Below are 14,460 nucleotides of genomic sequence, written 5' to 3'. Positions count from 1 at the left end.
AGTTACAGAAGAAATGCAAATGGTCAATAAACAAAAATACACTCAAGTGTACAGTCATTTATCAAGTATGGAGATGCAAATTAAAACAATGAGAAACCATTTCCTCATGCTTCAAATTGGCAAAAAATAGTCTTAGATTATAGGGGAGGGTGGTAGATGGACCTGACCATCCACTCTGAAGGGCAACCTGCCAGAACCTGTTCAAACCCACCCCTCCTGCAGCCAACACCTGTCCGTCCATGTCTTCCTTGGAGCCGTATTTGCACAGGCACATAAGGAAGCATGTGCAAACACAGGCACGGAAGCACTCGTTCATTCACCAAATGGCTACTGAGCACCAGTACCTGACAGGTGCTGTCTCAGACAGAGACTCAGCACAGACACAGTTCTTGCCCTCACGAACCCATCACTCCAGGGCAGGACGTGTAACACACAGGTCAGGTGCTCATTAGTGACACAGAGGACATAAACAGGGCAAGGGCATAAGGGATTCCAGGGAGGAAAGGTGTCTTCTCACAGTATTTGGAGTAGTTGTGTGGGGACAGAGTCCTAGAGAGCAGTTTCCAGGCTCTCGGCCTCACGTGGAAAGGTGCTGGCTCAGGTAGTAGATGGCCATGAGCTGTGACTAGTTGGCCATCAGCTGTAACCAGTGAGCCATTAGCCATTAATATAACTGCCGTGGCTAGCCTGGGGGGTGGGCTGGTTGGTTGGCAAAGAAGCGGACGGCGGATTGCAGATCGTGCGGCTCCTCCTCTCTCTGTCTCCAGCCCAGCCGCCGGGGAGAATACAGTGGTCTGACTCCCCTACCTATGGCTCCGTGGGTGTTCCTGTTTGGCCTCACCATGTCCTGCGCTCTTATGTGGGGAGCGGGACCAGAGTCCCTGCATGACAAATTGAAACTTGAAAAACAAAAGTCTAACAGAGTGACAGGCTCAACTATGGCATACTCTTACTTAACATGTATCATTTTCAAGACTGCCATGGCTATACTCATACTAATAGGTAAAAAACGTCCAAAACATTACATGAAAAAAGACAACTGCACTGTGATATCAATTATAATTAATTATACTTTCCTTAGCAATGTCTAATTTAAAAGCACTGCACTCAGATAAAGACTATGACATCAATTCTTGAAACCTGAGGTTTCCTTTAATAAAAAGCTGTTCGCATTCAAGTCCATTTTTGTCTGATTCATGGCTGTATCGGCCTTCCTTTGGTTACTGTTGGGCTGACTCCACGCCAGGCCCAGTCCTAAGCCCTTGGGATAAAGCAGTGAGCAGACTGCCCTCATGGAGCTTCCAGTCTAGTTGGGGAAAGAGAAGTAAAGTAAAACATGGCGTATGTTAGACACTGACAGTACACAGAGAAAACTACAGCCAGGAGAGGAGATGGGGCGAGAAGAGACGCAACGTTAACAGCGTAATAGGTGACATGTAAGCAAGATAGAAGAAAGCCTGAGAAGAGCCACTCAGGGGACAGTGGAAAGCAGAAGGCGTGAGGCAAGCAAGTGCCGGGGCATCAGGAGGCCCAGAGCCCCCCACCCCCGCACAGGGAGCCTGGAAGATGGGGGCAGTGGGCTGGTACCGGGAAGAGCCAGGGGTGACCAGGGGAGGGCGGGGGACTGGAAGACTGGCAGGGCCTGATTATAAAGACTGTGGCTTCTGCTCAGAGCGAGATGGGTTTCAGTGGAAGGAGAGAGAATTCAGATTTTCTGGCTCCTGTCTGAACCAGACGGCTATGTCCAGGTGAAGGGAGTGGGCGACGGGCATAGACACAGTAGAAGCCGGGAGACACCTAACAGACAGACAACCACATGACCAAGGCCACAGACGCCGTGGTCACACAGCACGGAATCACAGAATTGATGACATATTAGAGCGGGGACAAAAACGCAAAAAGAAGGGGTTGAGAATGGCCACAGGTTCCGGTTTTGCTAAGTAAGCACAGCATCCCCACAGAATGAGGCTGTCAGCCCAGGCCAGCTGCGGGTGCTGATCTGAGGGCTAAAAAGTACCCGGACAGGCGGGGTGGGGAAGCAGACCGGAAGTGAGAGCACCTGCAAGCCAGAGCCAGTTCCCCACCTTGGAACTCTGGAGTGCCCAGACCTGAACACGCACTGGGCAAACACAGGCTGGCACGGGCACAGACGGAGTGCCCAGGAAAGGGGGCAGTCCCCAGTCCGGGGTTTGCCTTCATTCTCCACATTCCAGGGGCCCCAGGAACCTCAAACACTGAGGGAGGAGAAATTGCCTCCCCTCCCTTTTGCTTCCTCTGCCCTCGCACAGCAGCCAGGGAAGCAGGAGCAGGAAGTGCAAGGCCAACAGGCAGCCAGAGGACCAAAAAGGGGGACCCCAGGGTCAGGAAAGCAACTTAGAAGCTGCAGACCCCAAGGCCAGTCAGGGATTGATGGGCTCACCACAGGGCCAGGCACACGTGTGCTGATCCCGCCAGATTCCAGAACGGCCACGAGGTGGCTCAGTGCAGGACAGGTCCACACCACAGGGCATTGCAAAGGCTCCGAAAACCCGATGGTCTCAAGACCACAGCCCAGAAGCTGAGGGGAACCTGCAGCCTGAACACAGCAGCTTGGCTGGATCCCCAGGGGGTTTCAACGTGCTGAGAGTCCCCCATGTCATATTCAAAATGCTCAGAACACACACCAGGGACTTGGCAATGACCACTTCCTCTGCATACCCGCTCACCAAGTTGGGGACAAAAAAGGCCTGACCCCCCCACACCTCACATCCGGCTCAAATCAATTCCAAGCCAACACCAGGTACTTATTTTTGTAAGCCTAGAAAGCTAACATTCTTCTATGTTAGGTTATAACCTTAGAGTAAAAAGGCCTTCTTCAACAAAAGCACAAAAAAGTCAAAAAGGAAAATATCAATAAACTGAATTATAACTTAAAACATGTGAACACGTCTATAGGCTAAAGGACAAGAACAGTGGTCACGCCGAAGGGAACGTCTGTAGCTCACAGCAGGGAACATAAAGAATCCCTACAATCCACACATCGGAACAACCTAGTGGGAATGTGCTTTTAACTTTAAAGAGTGCATGTACTGGTGTAGTTTAAGTAGAGCATTTTAAAGAGGAAATAAAAGTGGGGAAAAACTTAACAGCTTAGTTTCTCCTCAAATATCGACTGCATTTTTAATACCAAAAATAAAATAAAATAAAGCCAGTAGCCCGGAGTCTTTGAGTGGCCGAGGAACCGACACGGCAGGGCATGAGCCCTCTCGGCGACCGTCTTCCTTCGGCTGCTGTCAGGCGCTGCTGAGCCCGCGCGAGAGGCCGGGCTGCAAACCCACCACAGCTGTGCCTGGCCCCTCAGCCTGCCCTGGTCTTTCGACTTTTCTTCTTCTGAACTTCCTTACACATCTGCAAGTTTTACACACACGCACACACACACACACAATGAATGTTATGGTCCTATTTCACATCAAGTCTTACAAAATTCTGTATTGTTCAGCTAACAAGATGTAGCCCAGAAAACCATGATAATGACCAAAAATTGCCCTACTTGTTTCATAGTTTAAGCTTTATGCCTTCCTCACAAAATATCCTAATGAGGCTGCAAGTCATTAGAAACCATTCATCCATCCAATGTACTAACATGTTTGATGTGTAAAACTCAATGTTCCTCTGGTTCTACCCTGAAGCAGGAAGAACTGACCTACAAACACCTATGTCCTCTGTCTACACAGTAGTAAGGGAACTACTCTAACCAGAAAATGATACTGGGCTCTGTTTCAATTTAGCAATCTCAGGAGATAGGGCAAAGAATAAAATTGATGATAATACATGTAGCACATCATAAATAAGTACTAGAAAAATTGAGTGACACAAATAAGATCAAAGGAAGGTTACTGAATGTGGCTGAGGCAGTAAGAAAAGTGCTGGGAGGGTCAGACGTGAGCAAGTCTCAGTGGCAAGACAGGTGCCGCCTAAGACAAGTGGGGGGGGGGGGTGTCTTCAAGAAGCTTTGGGCACCCAGCTCTCTCATCTTTAAACCTCCAAAGGACACCCCCACCCAGACAGGCCTCGCCTTGCCCTCACATCTAACTGGGGGCAGCCTCGAGTGTGCAGAACCCCCCGGTGACGTCTGATCCCCTCGATGGCCGATTCTCTACTGGTATTTGTCCTCCCTGGAGAAGGCGAGTTGCCTGCGGGGGGGCAGGTCTGTCCTGCTCTCTGCTGTGTCCCCATCCCTCATCGGCGCCCAGGCCCTGGCAGTCAGCAGACATCGGTCTATCTGCTGGGTGACTGGGAGCCAGCAGTCACACACAGTGCAGGACAGAGCAGAATCGAATCAGAAAGGATTCGAAATCAGAGTGAAGAGAGAACAGGAACACAGACGGGTCTCCGGCTAAGTTTCACAGTAGAGAGAACTAAAAGCAGAGCACCGGGGACAGGAGGGCCCAGGAAAAAATGGCGATGTTTTCCCTCAGACAGAAGAAGAAAATCAGCTGGTACCTAAACTGGGCCCTGGGGAAGAGTTGCAATGTGGGGACACGGAAAAGAGAAAGACTAAGAATCTCAGGAGATAGAGCCGGTGTGTCCCAAGCTAAAGAAGGGACAGAGGGAGCACGGCAGCTGTCAGGGGCAGTCAGGCCTGGCTGAGACAGACATCCAGGGGCAGAGAGAGAGGGCATCGGGAAGGAAGGGACACTTGGAGACTGCAGAAGGCCTGGAGCAGAAATTCCGCTTACGGGCCACACCCGACACATTCTGAGATCCTTATTACCATTTCAGAGCCAAAGTGTAAACATTACAGCAGCCCTAAAGGAGGTAATTCCAAGGCAGAAGTGGCAGGGTTCAGCGTAACTTTAATAGAAAATCTGGCAGGACAGGCCTGTCATGACAAACTTTTCACAGCAGCACACACCACGTGATGTGAAAACCTAGCTGAAGACAACGAATCCTGACGTCTGGCGTTTTCTGCCGTATAAACAACACCAGCGAGCGGCAGGACGACCATGCGCGTCACTCTTTAGCACACATGACACGCAGGTCTGACAGGAACCATGCCTGCCCTTCACGGTTCACTTGAAGGGAAGGCAGAAGAAACAAGTCAGCGCCGTGTAGCCACCTAACCCAGGACTGGAGGGAGAGGCGCTGCCCGCCCCTTGCAGGGCTCACGCCCCTGAACTGAGGGTTAGGCAGGAAAGACCAGGACACATCACAGCCCGCACAGGCAGGGAGTGTGGGGCCCCGGCTTCGGCTGCAAAAGAAAACACTAAAATGACTTTCTCTACTGGATGATATGTTCTTACAGCTCTCTTTTCCTGACCTTAATCTCGTACTGCCTTATCATCACATTTTAAAGAGATTATAAAGTATATTTTACAGTTATCTACTTAAGTGTATACAATGTCTGTCCTCTAGCATTACCACTTGCTTAAACATACAAATGTAAGTACTATTTAGAAAAACAAAACAAAATGAATACAGAATGGAACACTTACTAATATCCCCGCACGTGACTAATATTGGCATTCCTTGCCCATTTAACCCAGTTATAGGGAGCTTTCTCAGAATGTATATTTTGCAAATAGTCAAGTCTGATCTGTTTTTCCTGGTTTCATTAGAGGGGACAGTGACCTGGCTTCTAAATGGCCCGAAATTTAAGCTGAAGAATAAAAGCAACATGGTTATTTTTAGAGCTTCACAGGCATAAAAATACAGCACGAAACTGTGACCTCCAGCTACGCACAGAAAGCATCACGCCACGCGACAGCTGCACGTTCGCTGGGAGCTCATCTGTGTGCTCCATTCCTCCGTTCATTACCAGAGGTCTGTCCAAACGCAGTGAGGACCAGATCCACAGCTGCAGGCATCTTTTTCACACAGACCGAGTTCCAGTCAAAAGGCAGACCATCACATAATTCGTGACGATTGAACAGTAAGTATTTTTGTCCTTTTTCCTGGCTGACCTACAAGGGGAATTAAGAGCACTCTCCCCAAATGAAGACAACACAACCTCACTCCTAACACAGAAAGTTATTTATTTCAAAATCCGGTTCAGTGGGTAAACAAGGAGTTTCATTCCTTCATCAGGGGCCAGGTCCCGGACGACAGGGCACGCCTGAGTCAACGCGCCTCACTGCCCGTTCCCGTAAGCTCTGGCAACGTCAGCACATCGGACCCATCCACTGAACAGGTACGCTTCAAACAGTCTCTGTACAAGCTACGTCCAAGCATGTCTGCGGAGAGCACTTTCCTATCCACTGTACAGCCTCCTGAGAACTCGTAACAGCAAGCGTTAAGTGCTCTTTTCAGAAAGCGTTCAGTCTGCACGTTATATCTAACTTTGTGCATTTCACTTCTGCTTAGCTACATAAACGTATTTTCAAAGCTTGGTTTTGGGCACTGACCTAGTTAGAAATTAAAAGAATTTAATCCATGTTCTAATCTTACTTTGACCTGTGTATCTCATCAGTGAAAAATTCATGCACTTTTCTGGCAAATCTATTGTAAAGAAAAAAATATTTTCTCATCAGAACCACAGCATTTTATGCAAATAAACAAGTGACAATATTTCCATAGGCTAAATATGCCGCTTTTTGGATGGATGAAATGGCCAAAGTACGAGTCCTACAAACCCACACAATACTCAGGCTCAGATGTAGTGACAAAAACTCTGCTTCGGGAATTGAAATGGCATCTAAAGGAGCGAGAGAGATTAATACAAGAGATCGAAAATGAACAAAAAGAGAGAGGAACAGGTGTGGATTACAACTGGCTGAGGAGCGACCAGAACCCCCACGTGACCATCCCAGCTACTGAACAAAGACAGCTTGAAGTTCTCTGCTCCCAAGTTCAACCTCGCCAAACGGGATCTGTTCTCAGCAGGTAAAATACCTTCTTGTCTGTGGTGTTTGTGTGGTCAAGTCTGAGCTCCTCACATATTCGGACTGGAAACTATATTCTGTCAGGTAAGTTCTGTCATCGTGTGTACCCCATTCCTAGCAACTGCAATACCTAATGACAGGCAGGACAGAAGTGTCTGTTGAGATCTCACTGGTGAGGAAATGTTTTCAAATCACATTCAAAATGTCTTTATTAGAAGCATCCTGTCCAAGCGATGTGCCGATCTCTCAAAAGGTGGGTACCTACCCCACAATTACATCACACAGGCTGTGTTCTGGAGACAAAGGGAGATGGCAAAAGACATTTTCTGAATTGAATACTCACCGCTGCTGTCCCTCTAGATTTCGAGAAGTTCTAGCAGAAAATGATGTCCTGCCCTGGGAAATAGTCTACATCTTCAAGCAAGTTCTGAAAGAGTCCGTGGGCAGCCCCGAGAGACAGAGAGGCTGGCAGCAAGAGGGGCTGGAGCAGCGGGGCCTCCAAGGGGGCTGTGCAGGCCCTGGGGGAAGCGCCGACAAGGAGGAGATCCCCACTATCTCAGGGTCCGTGGACAGGAGCACAGAGGGTGGGCTCCGCAGGCACCCCCCGGCCTCATACAGAACATGGAAGCTGCCGTACTCCCACCCCTCCAGCTAAGCTGCTCTGACCATCTCACATCAGAACTCGAACAGTAACAATAAGAAAAAGTGATACGACTTCATGATTCTCCTTGTTGCAAGGTCAGAAGTTAAAATCCCTGTGTCCTATGTTTTAAACAGTGTTTCTTCTTTTTTAAACCACTCTAAAAACACAATGTTCCCTAAAAAACTAAAATATTTCCTAAATTATTTTGAGAAAACTGTTTGAAGTATTTTCTTATACCTCAAACTCATCTCACAGGAACTAAGGTATTTAGTTAGTATGAAATTTGACAAACTCTGTGTAAAACTGAGACATTAACCTTGACTTTTAGTCTAAAGGAAGTTACGTTCTGAATAAAATCCATGATGGACATGAGTCTCATGTTTACTGTAACAGCATCTGCTCCACAGCAGAGTTCTCAGGAGGGAAGGGGAGGATGGCAGGCGGGAGGAGACGACAGTCCGATGGCAGAGGCAGAGCGGGACTTTGTCCCAACACTCGGATTCGTTTTCAATGTCAACTAACATTAAAGGAAAGAATAAAAACATAGCTCTGTGTTGTATCAGTAAAAAGAGATGGGCTGCTAACAACATTAGCAGCTGCGACTCTCAAAAAAAAAAACAACAATCAGTGCTGACGTGTAATTTAAACCAATATTATGTGCATTTACAATAGAAAAATATTTACTATACAAATTCAACATTTCATAATTTCATTAAAGTAGGAAACTTCATTCTCCAGATTTACTTTTATGATAAAGTGCTAGGCTCTTCACCATTCTTAAAGGTAAGTCCAAGGGACCTAATGTCTATAGCGTTATATTTGGAGAGTTGTTGGGGTTTTTTAATCTAAAAAGAAAAAACTTCAAAATTGAAACTAAATACACACTCAAAAACTCAAAAACTGAAAACCTTCTGACTCGCTTTCCCTGCACTTTTGACCAGCATCTAAACCCTTCTGAATGGCATCGATTTGGTCTTAAATCCTAAGCACACACTGAAAGGGGGCAACCCGGGTCTGCTTAAAGGAGATAAATGACAACACAGCCCTAAGTGGATCTAAAACAAAGACACCTCTCATTCCTGTTGTCTTTTGTGTTCAGTTTTCATGACATAACTCTCCCCGGCTTCCTGAACCACTGTAAGATTTCTTAGATCAGAAACTGTTTGTGGGAGAGAGAACTGTCCCCAAAAGTGCACAACCGCTTATCATGCAGTGGGGAGAGAAGAGCAAATGAGTTTCGATACTGTCGCCTTACCAGTGAGAACAAAATTTGTGTTTTAGATGGAACTTGGAGTTTGTCTATGAAATGCAGTGCTAGAACGGGCAAGCTCACCATGTGTGTCAGGAAACATGCACCACGAAGAGGCCCAAACATTTCATTCTCCCCAACGCACCCCTAACAGCCACTAGCAAAAGAAATGACAGAGCCCAGAGCACTATCCAAAGAGGTCCCCCCTCACCCCCGTCAGACAGGAAGAAGGTTGTTCTTTTAAATAAGTCCTATCAAAAGCACACAGTGCCTGACGAAGACAGATGTCACTCCACTGGTCCGGGGTGAGAATGGCCCCCACGCCACTCTGTCGCCCACAGTGCAGCGGACCAATTCTACACCAGACGTTAAAAGAGGGGGAAATCCTGCGTTTTGGTATTCTTTCTGAGTTTCTACCTCTCACTTAGTTTTTGGCAATAACCTAATAACTGTATTTCCTGGGACAGCACTGGTGTATGCAATTTAAAACTATAGTTGTTTCTAGAAATTCTACAAACCAAACAGAAGTGTTTCACACAAACAGCTCCCTGAATACTCGTAAGAACAGGTCCACACTTTTAGACCTTGCGCCGTTTACAGTACCTAAAGCTGTGGAGTAAGGGTTAAAAATACGAGGAGGGCACCCATGGGGGAGGGGACTCTGATGACAGCGGCGGGTTTTATGAAGAGAAAGCTTGGTACAGCAGCTACAAGTTTTCGCTGGAGAACAGTACGGAGTAAACACATGGAGCCCTGAAGTGTTCTGCGTGCCTGGCACACAGCAAGCTCTGCGAAGGTAGCATGATTACGCGTAAGCAGCCCACGCACTCAGTCATATTAGCATCTGCCAACGTGCAGGCACCATGCTGAGCACGGGGTGGGGGGCTGCTCATCTAACGCCATCCCTGACAGTGGGTCATATTCCTCCCATGTGATAGCTGAGCAATGGCCTCAGACCTGCTCAGTGGCTTGCCCCATGTCAGAGACAGCAGATGGCACAGCGGGGTTCAAGTCAGCCTCTCAGCCCGGACAGATGCCTCCAGCCCAGCTTACCCTCTGTTCCCAGTGCATATCCCAGTTTCCTGCTTGGCACCTTCTCTCTTGGATGCCCACAACAACTTCAAATCAACATGCTCAAACCCAGTCACAGAGGTTTGTTTTCTGAAAGGATAAAATTCAAGAAAGGAACAAAGGAATCAAAACAACACACACACACACACACACACACACACAAACTAAAAGTGTAACTCTTCAAACATTTCTACTAGGGTTTTCAATCTCAGTCAATGACTACACTAGCGGTCCACCCAATTCTACAAGCCAGAAATTTCAGACTCATTCTGGTCCCCATGGGACGGCAGAGGAGCAGAAAACACATCACAAGCAAACAAGACTCGGGTAAGTGCTTTAGAGGAAAGAAAGTTGAACTAGAGACTGGGAAAGAAGGTGGGTGGGGGGAGGACTTCTGTAGCCATGGAGGTCACAGGAGACCTCTAGAAGGAGCAGACAGCCAACAAAGCCCCCCAGCATGAGGAAAGGAGCCAGTCTTGGAAGAAACAGCAGAGGGAGAGGCAGAGAGCACGCACTGTAGGCAGAGGAAGGAGCAGAGAGGGAGCCCCAAGGTGGAAATGAGTTTGGGATCTTCAAGATGCAGGAAAATTGCACTGTGGCCAGAGTGCAAAGAAAGGGAGCAGCAGAGATGAGGCAGGTGGCAGGTGGGGAGGCACCTGAAGTCATGATACCGAGTCTACATTTCATTTGTGCGGCAATCTATGCCACAAAGTCGCACCTGTGCTCCAAGACCCGTAGGTGTGACGGTTTACTCAAGGATTTGTTCAATCAGCAAATTAACTGACATCTACCTCACACCAAGTATTCTTCTAGATGCTCGAATAAATTATTGGGGGCAAGGATGGGGAGCCAGGAGACCACAAACAGAAGGCTTCTGCAATAATCCAGAGATGGTGGTGGTTTATTTAGTCCACGGTGGTGACAGTGTAAACAGTGAGACATACTCTTATTTTGGAAAGTTGCCAGGATAGTAATTTGTTTGTTTGGATTGATTGTATACACGTGTACACATACACATACACCCCACCCACTACCTCTTAGGGAAATTGGCCATGGCCAGAGGAGTAAGTCAGATTGTGATTCAATCAAGGCAGGAATGGATGAGGAAGCCAACTCATCATTTCCAGAGGACCTGGCACATTGTCAACACTCAATGATGGGGCCTATTAAGACAGTTCACTGATCCAAACAGTACCTGAGCTCCTACTAGGTACTGTTTCCCTAAAAAAAAAAAGACCTAGCCAAAAATTAATGTAAGACCCGGTATTATATTATATTACATCACATTATATTAGACCCAGTCCTATATTATATTAAAATAAGACCGGGTCTTATATCAATTTTTGCTCCAAAAGATGCATGACAGCTGACTGTCTGGCTAGGTCTTATTTTCAGGGAAAGAGGGTATATGCCAGGGACTGCACTCTGGGGTGATCTGTACCCTCAAGAAATTTTTCAGTGAGGAAAACAACACGTAACCCAATGCCGTGAAAGCACTAAGAGGAGCCGTGCAGGGCGCTAAGCAACCGCGGCTCAGTAAAGCGGGCTCACGCGCTCAGTCGTCCTCTGACTTCTAGCTGTTCCTTCAGTCCCGTTTGCTCATCCCATCAGCCTCTGAAGGCTCAAGTGCTCCAGGCCTGGGTCCTTGGACCTCTTCACTCTCTGCACCCACCCTCCAGGATCCGTCTCTCAAGTCTGGCTGATCTCGTCTAACGGGCCCCAAAGCCTTAAAGGCCCAAACATCTAGCTCCAGCCAGACTTCCTTCCTCAACCCCAGGCTGCCCACACTCACTGCAGTCTAACAGGGACTCCAAAGGAACATGCTCACCAGCAGGCTCCTGGCACCCCGCAAACCAGCCCCTCCTACAGTCGTGCCCTCCCAGCTGAGAGCAACACCCCCCAGTTGCTCAGCCAGTTAACGGGGGGCCACCCATGGTTGTATCCTCGCTCACATTCTGTATCCGAGGCGGCTACAGAGTCCTTGCCTCTGTCTTAGGGAAATACCCCACATTCCACCACTGCTTACCACCCCCACTGCTACCTTCCTGGTCTAAGCCATTGCCCTCCCTCCTGCATGACGTATTAGTGAGGGGTCTCCAGATGAAGAGAACAGGATGTGGGGGGGGGGCAGAGAAAGACAGATGTCAGATACACAGACGTCAGGCAGATAGGGATTTCTTCGACGGCGTTGGCTCCTTTATTTGGATTGGGAAGTCCAAAGCCTGCAGTGTGGGCTGGCAGGCTGGAGACCCAGGGAAGAGCTGCAGTCGGAGTCTAACGAGTCTGCTGGCAGGATGACTTCTAGTTCATGGGGGTCAATCTCCATTCTAGTCAGGTTTGCCACTGACTGCACGAGGCCCACCCACATTATGGAAGGTAATCTGCTGTACTCAAAATCTACCAATTGAAATGTTAATCTCATTCAAAAATATATCTTCAAAGAAACGTGCAGAATAACATTTGACCACATATCCGGGCACCATGGTACAACCAAGCTGCCACGTAAAGTTGGTATCAGACGGTATCAGTAGACCCTTCCCTGACCTCGCTGGCTCTGCCCTGGACCCTCTTCAATATAGTCAACATGGCAGCCATCCTATTAGCGCCGGAAGTCACCCCATACCACAGCTCTGCTCAAAGCCCCCAAGTGCCCTCCGATGGCTCCCCGCTGCTTCACACGACACAGCAAAGTTCTCAGTGAGACTGAAGCCACGACTCAATCTAGCTGCGTCACCTCCCTGACCTCAGCTACTAGTACCTATATCCCTCTCAATCACAACTCCAACTGCAAGTAGGAGATACAGAATGGATACTCAAACACTTCGTAATTCACGGGAAAATTACCTGACAAACTAAGTCTGTTAGACAGACAAAAGATTTTTAGAAAACACGGACTTTAGAGTGAACAGAAAATAGGAATCCTCGCAGGATAACACAAGCATACACAAACATCTATGCAGCCTAAATTCAGAAAGGCAATGAAACAAGAAGAGTCGCGTGCTCTGGAAAAAACCCGCCCACTCTACACCCTAATAGGCGTGGGGTCCGGAGTAAGTCAAGTTTTTCAACTTACCTGGTTCGTGACTCCCTCAACTATAAAACGGGACTTCCCTTGTCTGCCAGAGAGACTGAGACAGCTGTATTACCTGTGTCACTTGACACAATGCCCATCACAGCAGGCATGCAACTTACACTGAGACACACGAAGAAGAAAAAGTGAAATTAAGAAAAAAGGAAACGGTAAAAGCAAGCATCAGATAATGGCAATCTGAAAGCTTTCTGCGTGAAGTTTCTCAGGAACAAAATCCCTTTTCAGAAATTGGAGAGTCAGAGATCTAAAAGTGAGACCTAAGCAACACTGTTGGGAGTCGAGAGTCAACGTGAGTTACAAGATAGAGGAGAGTCTACCACAGAAGGCGCAAATAAACACGGGGCAGAGGACAACGGGAGGCTCCCGGCCACACATGCCGAAGGAAGGCTGGCACTGACAACACTGGGGGAAAATGCCCGAATGCCTCAGACAACCACTGAGTTTCTCGTTTCCACATGCCAAGGTGAGGAAACAGGAGTATACAGATAGAAGAAAGCATACTCCACAATCAGCGTAAAGGAGTCAAATACAATACCACGTGGAAAATAAGGGGGAAATCCACAGAATCAGTGAAAATATTACAATTTACAAACTACTCACACGCACTTCGCCAGTCCGTTCCAAGAACTTGAACGTCTCATGACAGGAACTCAGTAAGAAATGCACTGTGACCTGGTATTCATCGCAGACACACGTGCATGTCACAAAACAGTTCTTATCTGAACTATCTATGATACCGCATGGTTTTTACTCTCTTGAATGCTGGTGGTCACTACCCATACAGCTCATTAAGCTCACTGAACAGCACCTTCACGGACTGGACTCCTGTGACTCAGCACAAGCTAGTGACTGTTCTTCCCCAAAATGTGCTCACAATGTGATGGCCTACGCTTATAAAGCCTGCCTTCCCATGTCTAATGCTTTTTCACCAACATCAAAACCCCACGCAAAACTCTCCTTTCTGGAAAGATATCGTTCAGCAAGTACTTAAGCTACTGTGCACCAGGCACTGTGGTTGACACTGGCTTCATGGGTCACTCACCTGAAATCAGTTTCCTGCTGCTACTGTAACAAATCACAATCTATTACCTTCACACATTGTGTTTTGTAAAAATTGAAAGTCTGTGGAAACCCAGTGTCAAGAACATCTATCCGTGCTATTTCTCCAACAGGCTCAGAAAATGGTTAGCATTTTCTAGCAATAAAGTCTTTTTAATTAAGGTATGTACACTGTTTTAGACATATGTTTTACCTAATAGACTACAGTATAGTATAAACACAACTTTATATGCACTGGGAAACCAAAACGCCATGTGATTGCTTTATAGGATATGTGCTTTATTGCCACCGTTCTGGAACCGAACCCACAGTATCTGTGAGGTCTGCCTGTACCGCAAATTCAGCAATTGAAAACAACAGAAATTGATTATCTCAGTTTCCGTAAGCCAGAAATCCAGATAAAATCAACTGGGTCCTCTGCTCAGGGTCCCACAAGGCCAAAAACAAAGGTGTTAGCAGGGCTGCACTCCGTGTCAGAAGCTCATTC

The 14,460-nt window shown here is 47.5% G+C and overlaps 1 protein-coding gene across 1 annotated transcript; it reads left to right on the top strand.

Annotated features, from left to right (window-relative positions):
* Window positions 1-5,712: 5,712 nt before the first annotated feature.
* On the top strand, window positions 5,713-7,515 carry RD3L (RD3 like; the record flags this gene model as incomplete). Its single annotated transcript, XM_081048998.1, has 4 exons — window positions 5,713-5,911; window positions 6,067-6,169; window positions 6,556-6,861; window positions 7,221-7,515. The coding sequence occupies exons 3-4, from the start codon at window positions 6,563-6,565 to the stop codon at window positions 7,513-7,515; spliced, it is 594 nt and encodes a 197-aa protein (XP_080905124.1). The 5' UTR covers window positions 5,713-5,911; window positions 6,067-6,169; window positions 6,556-6,562.
* Window positions 7,516-14,460: the final 6,945 nt, after the last annotated feature.

Source organism: Rhinolophus hipposideros (genome assembly GCF_964194185.1).
Source record: "Rhinolophus hipposideros genome assembly, chromosome: 5".
NCBI lineage: Eukaryota > Metazoa > Chordata > Mammalia > Chiroptera > Rhinolophidae > Rhinolophus > Rhinolophus hipposideros.
This window is presented reverse-complemented; position numbering and strand designations above follow the sequence as displayed.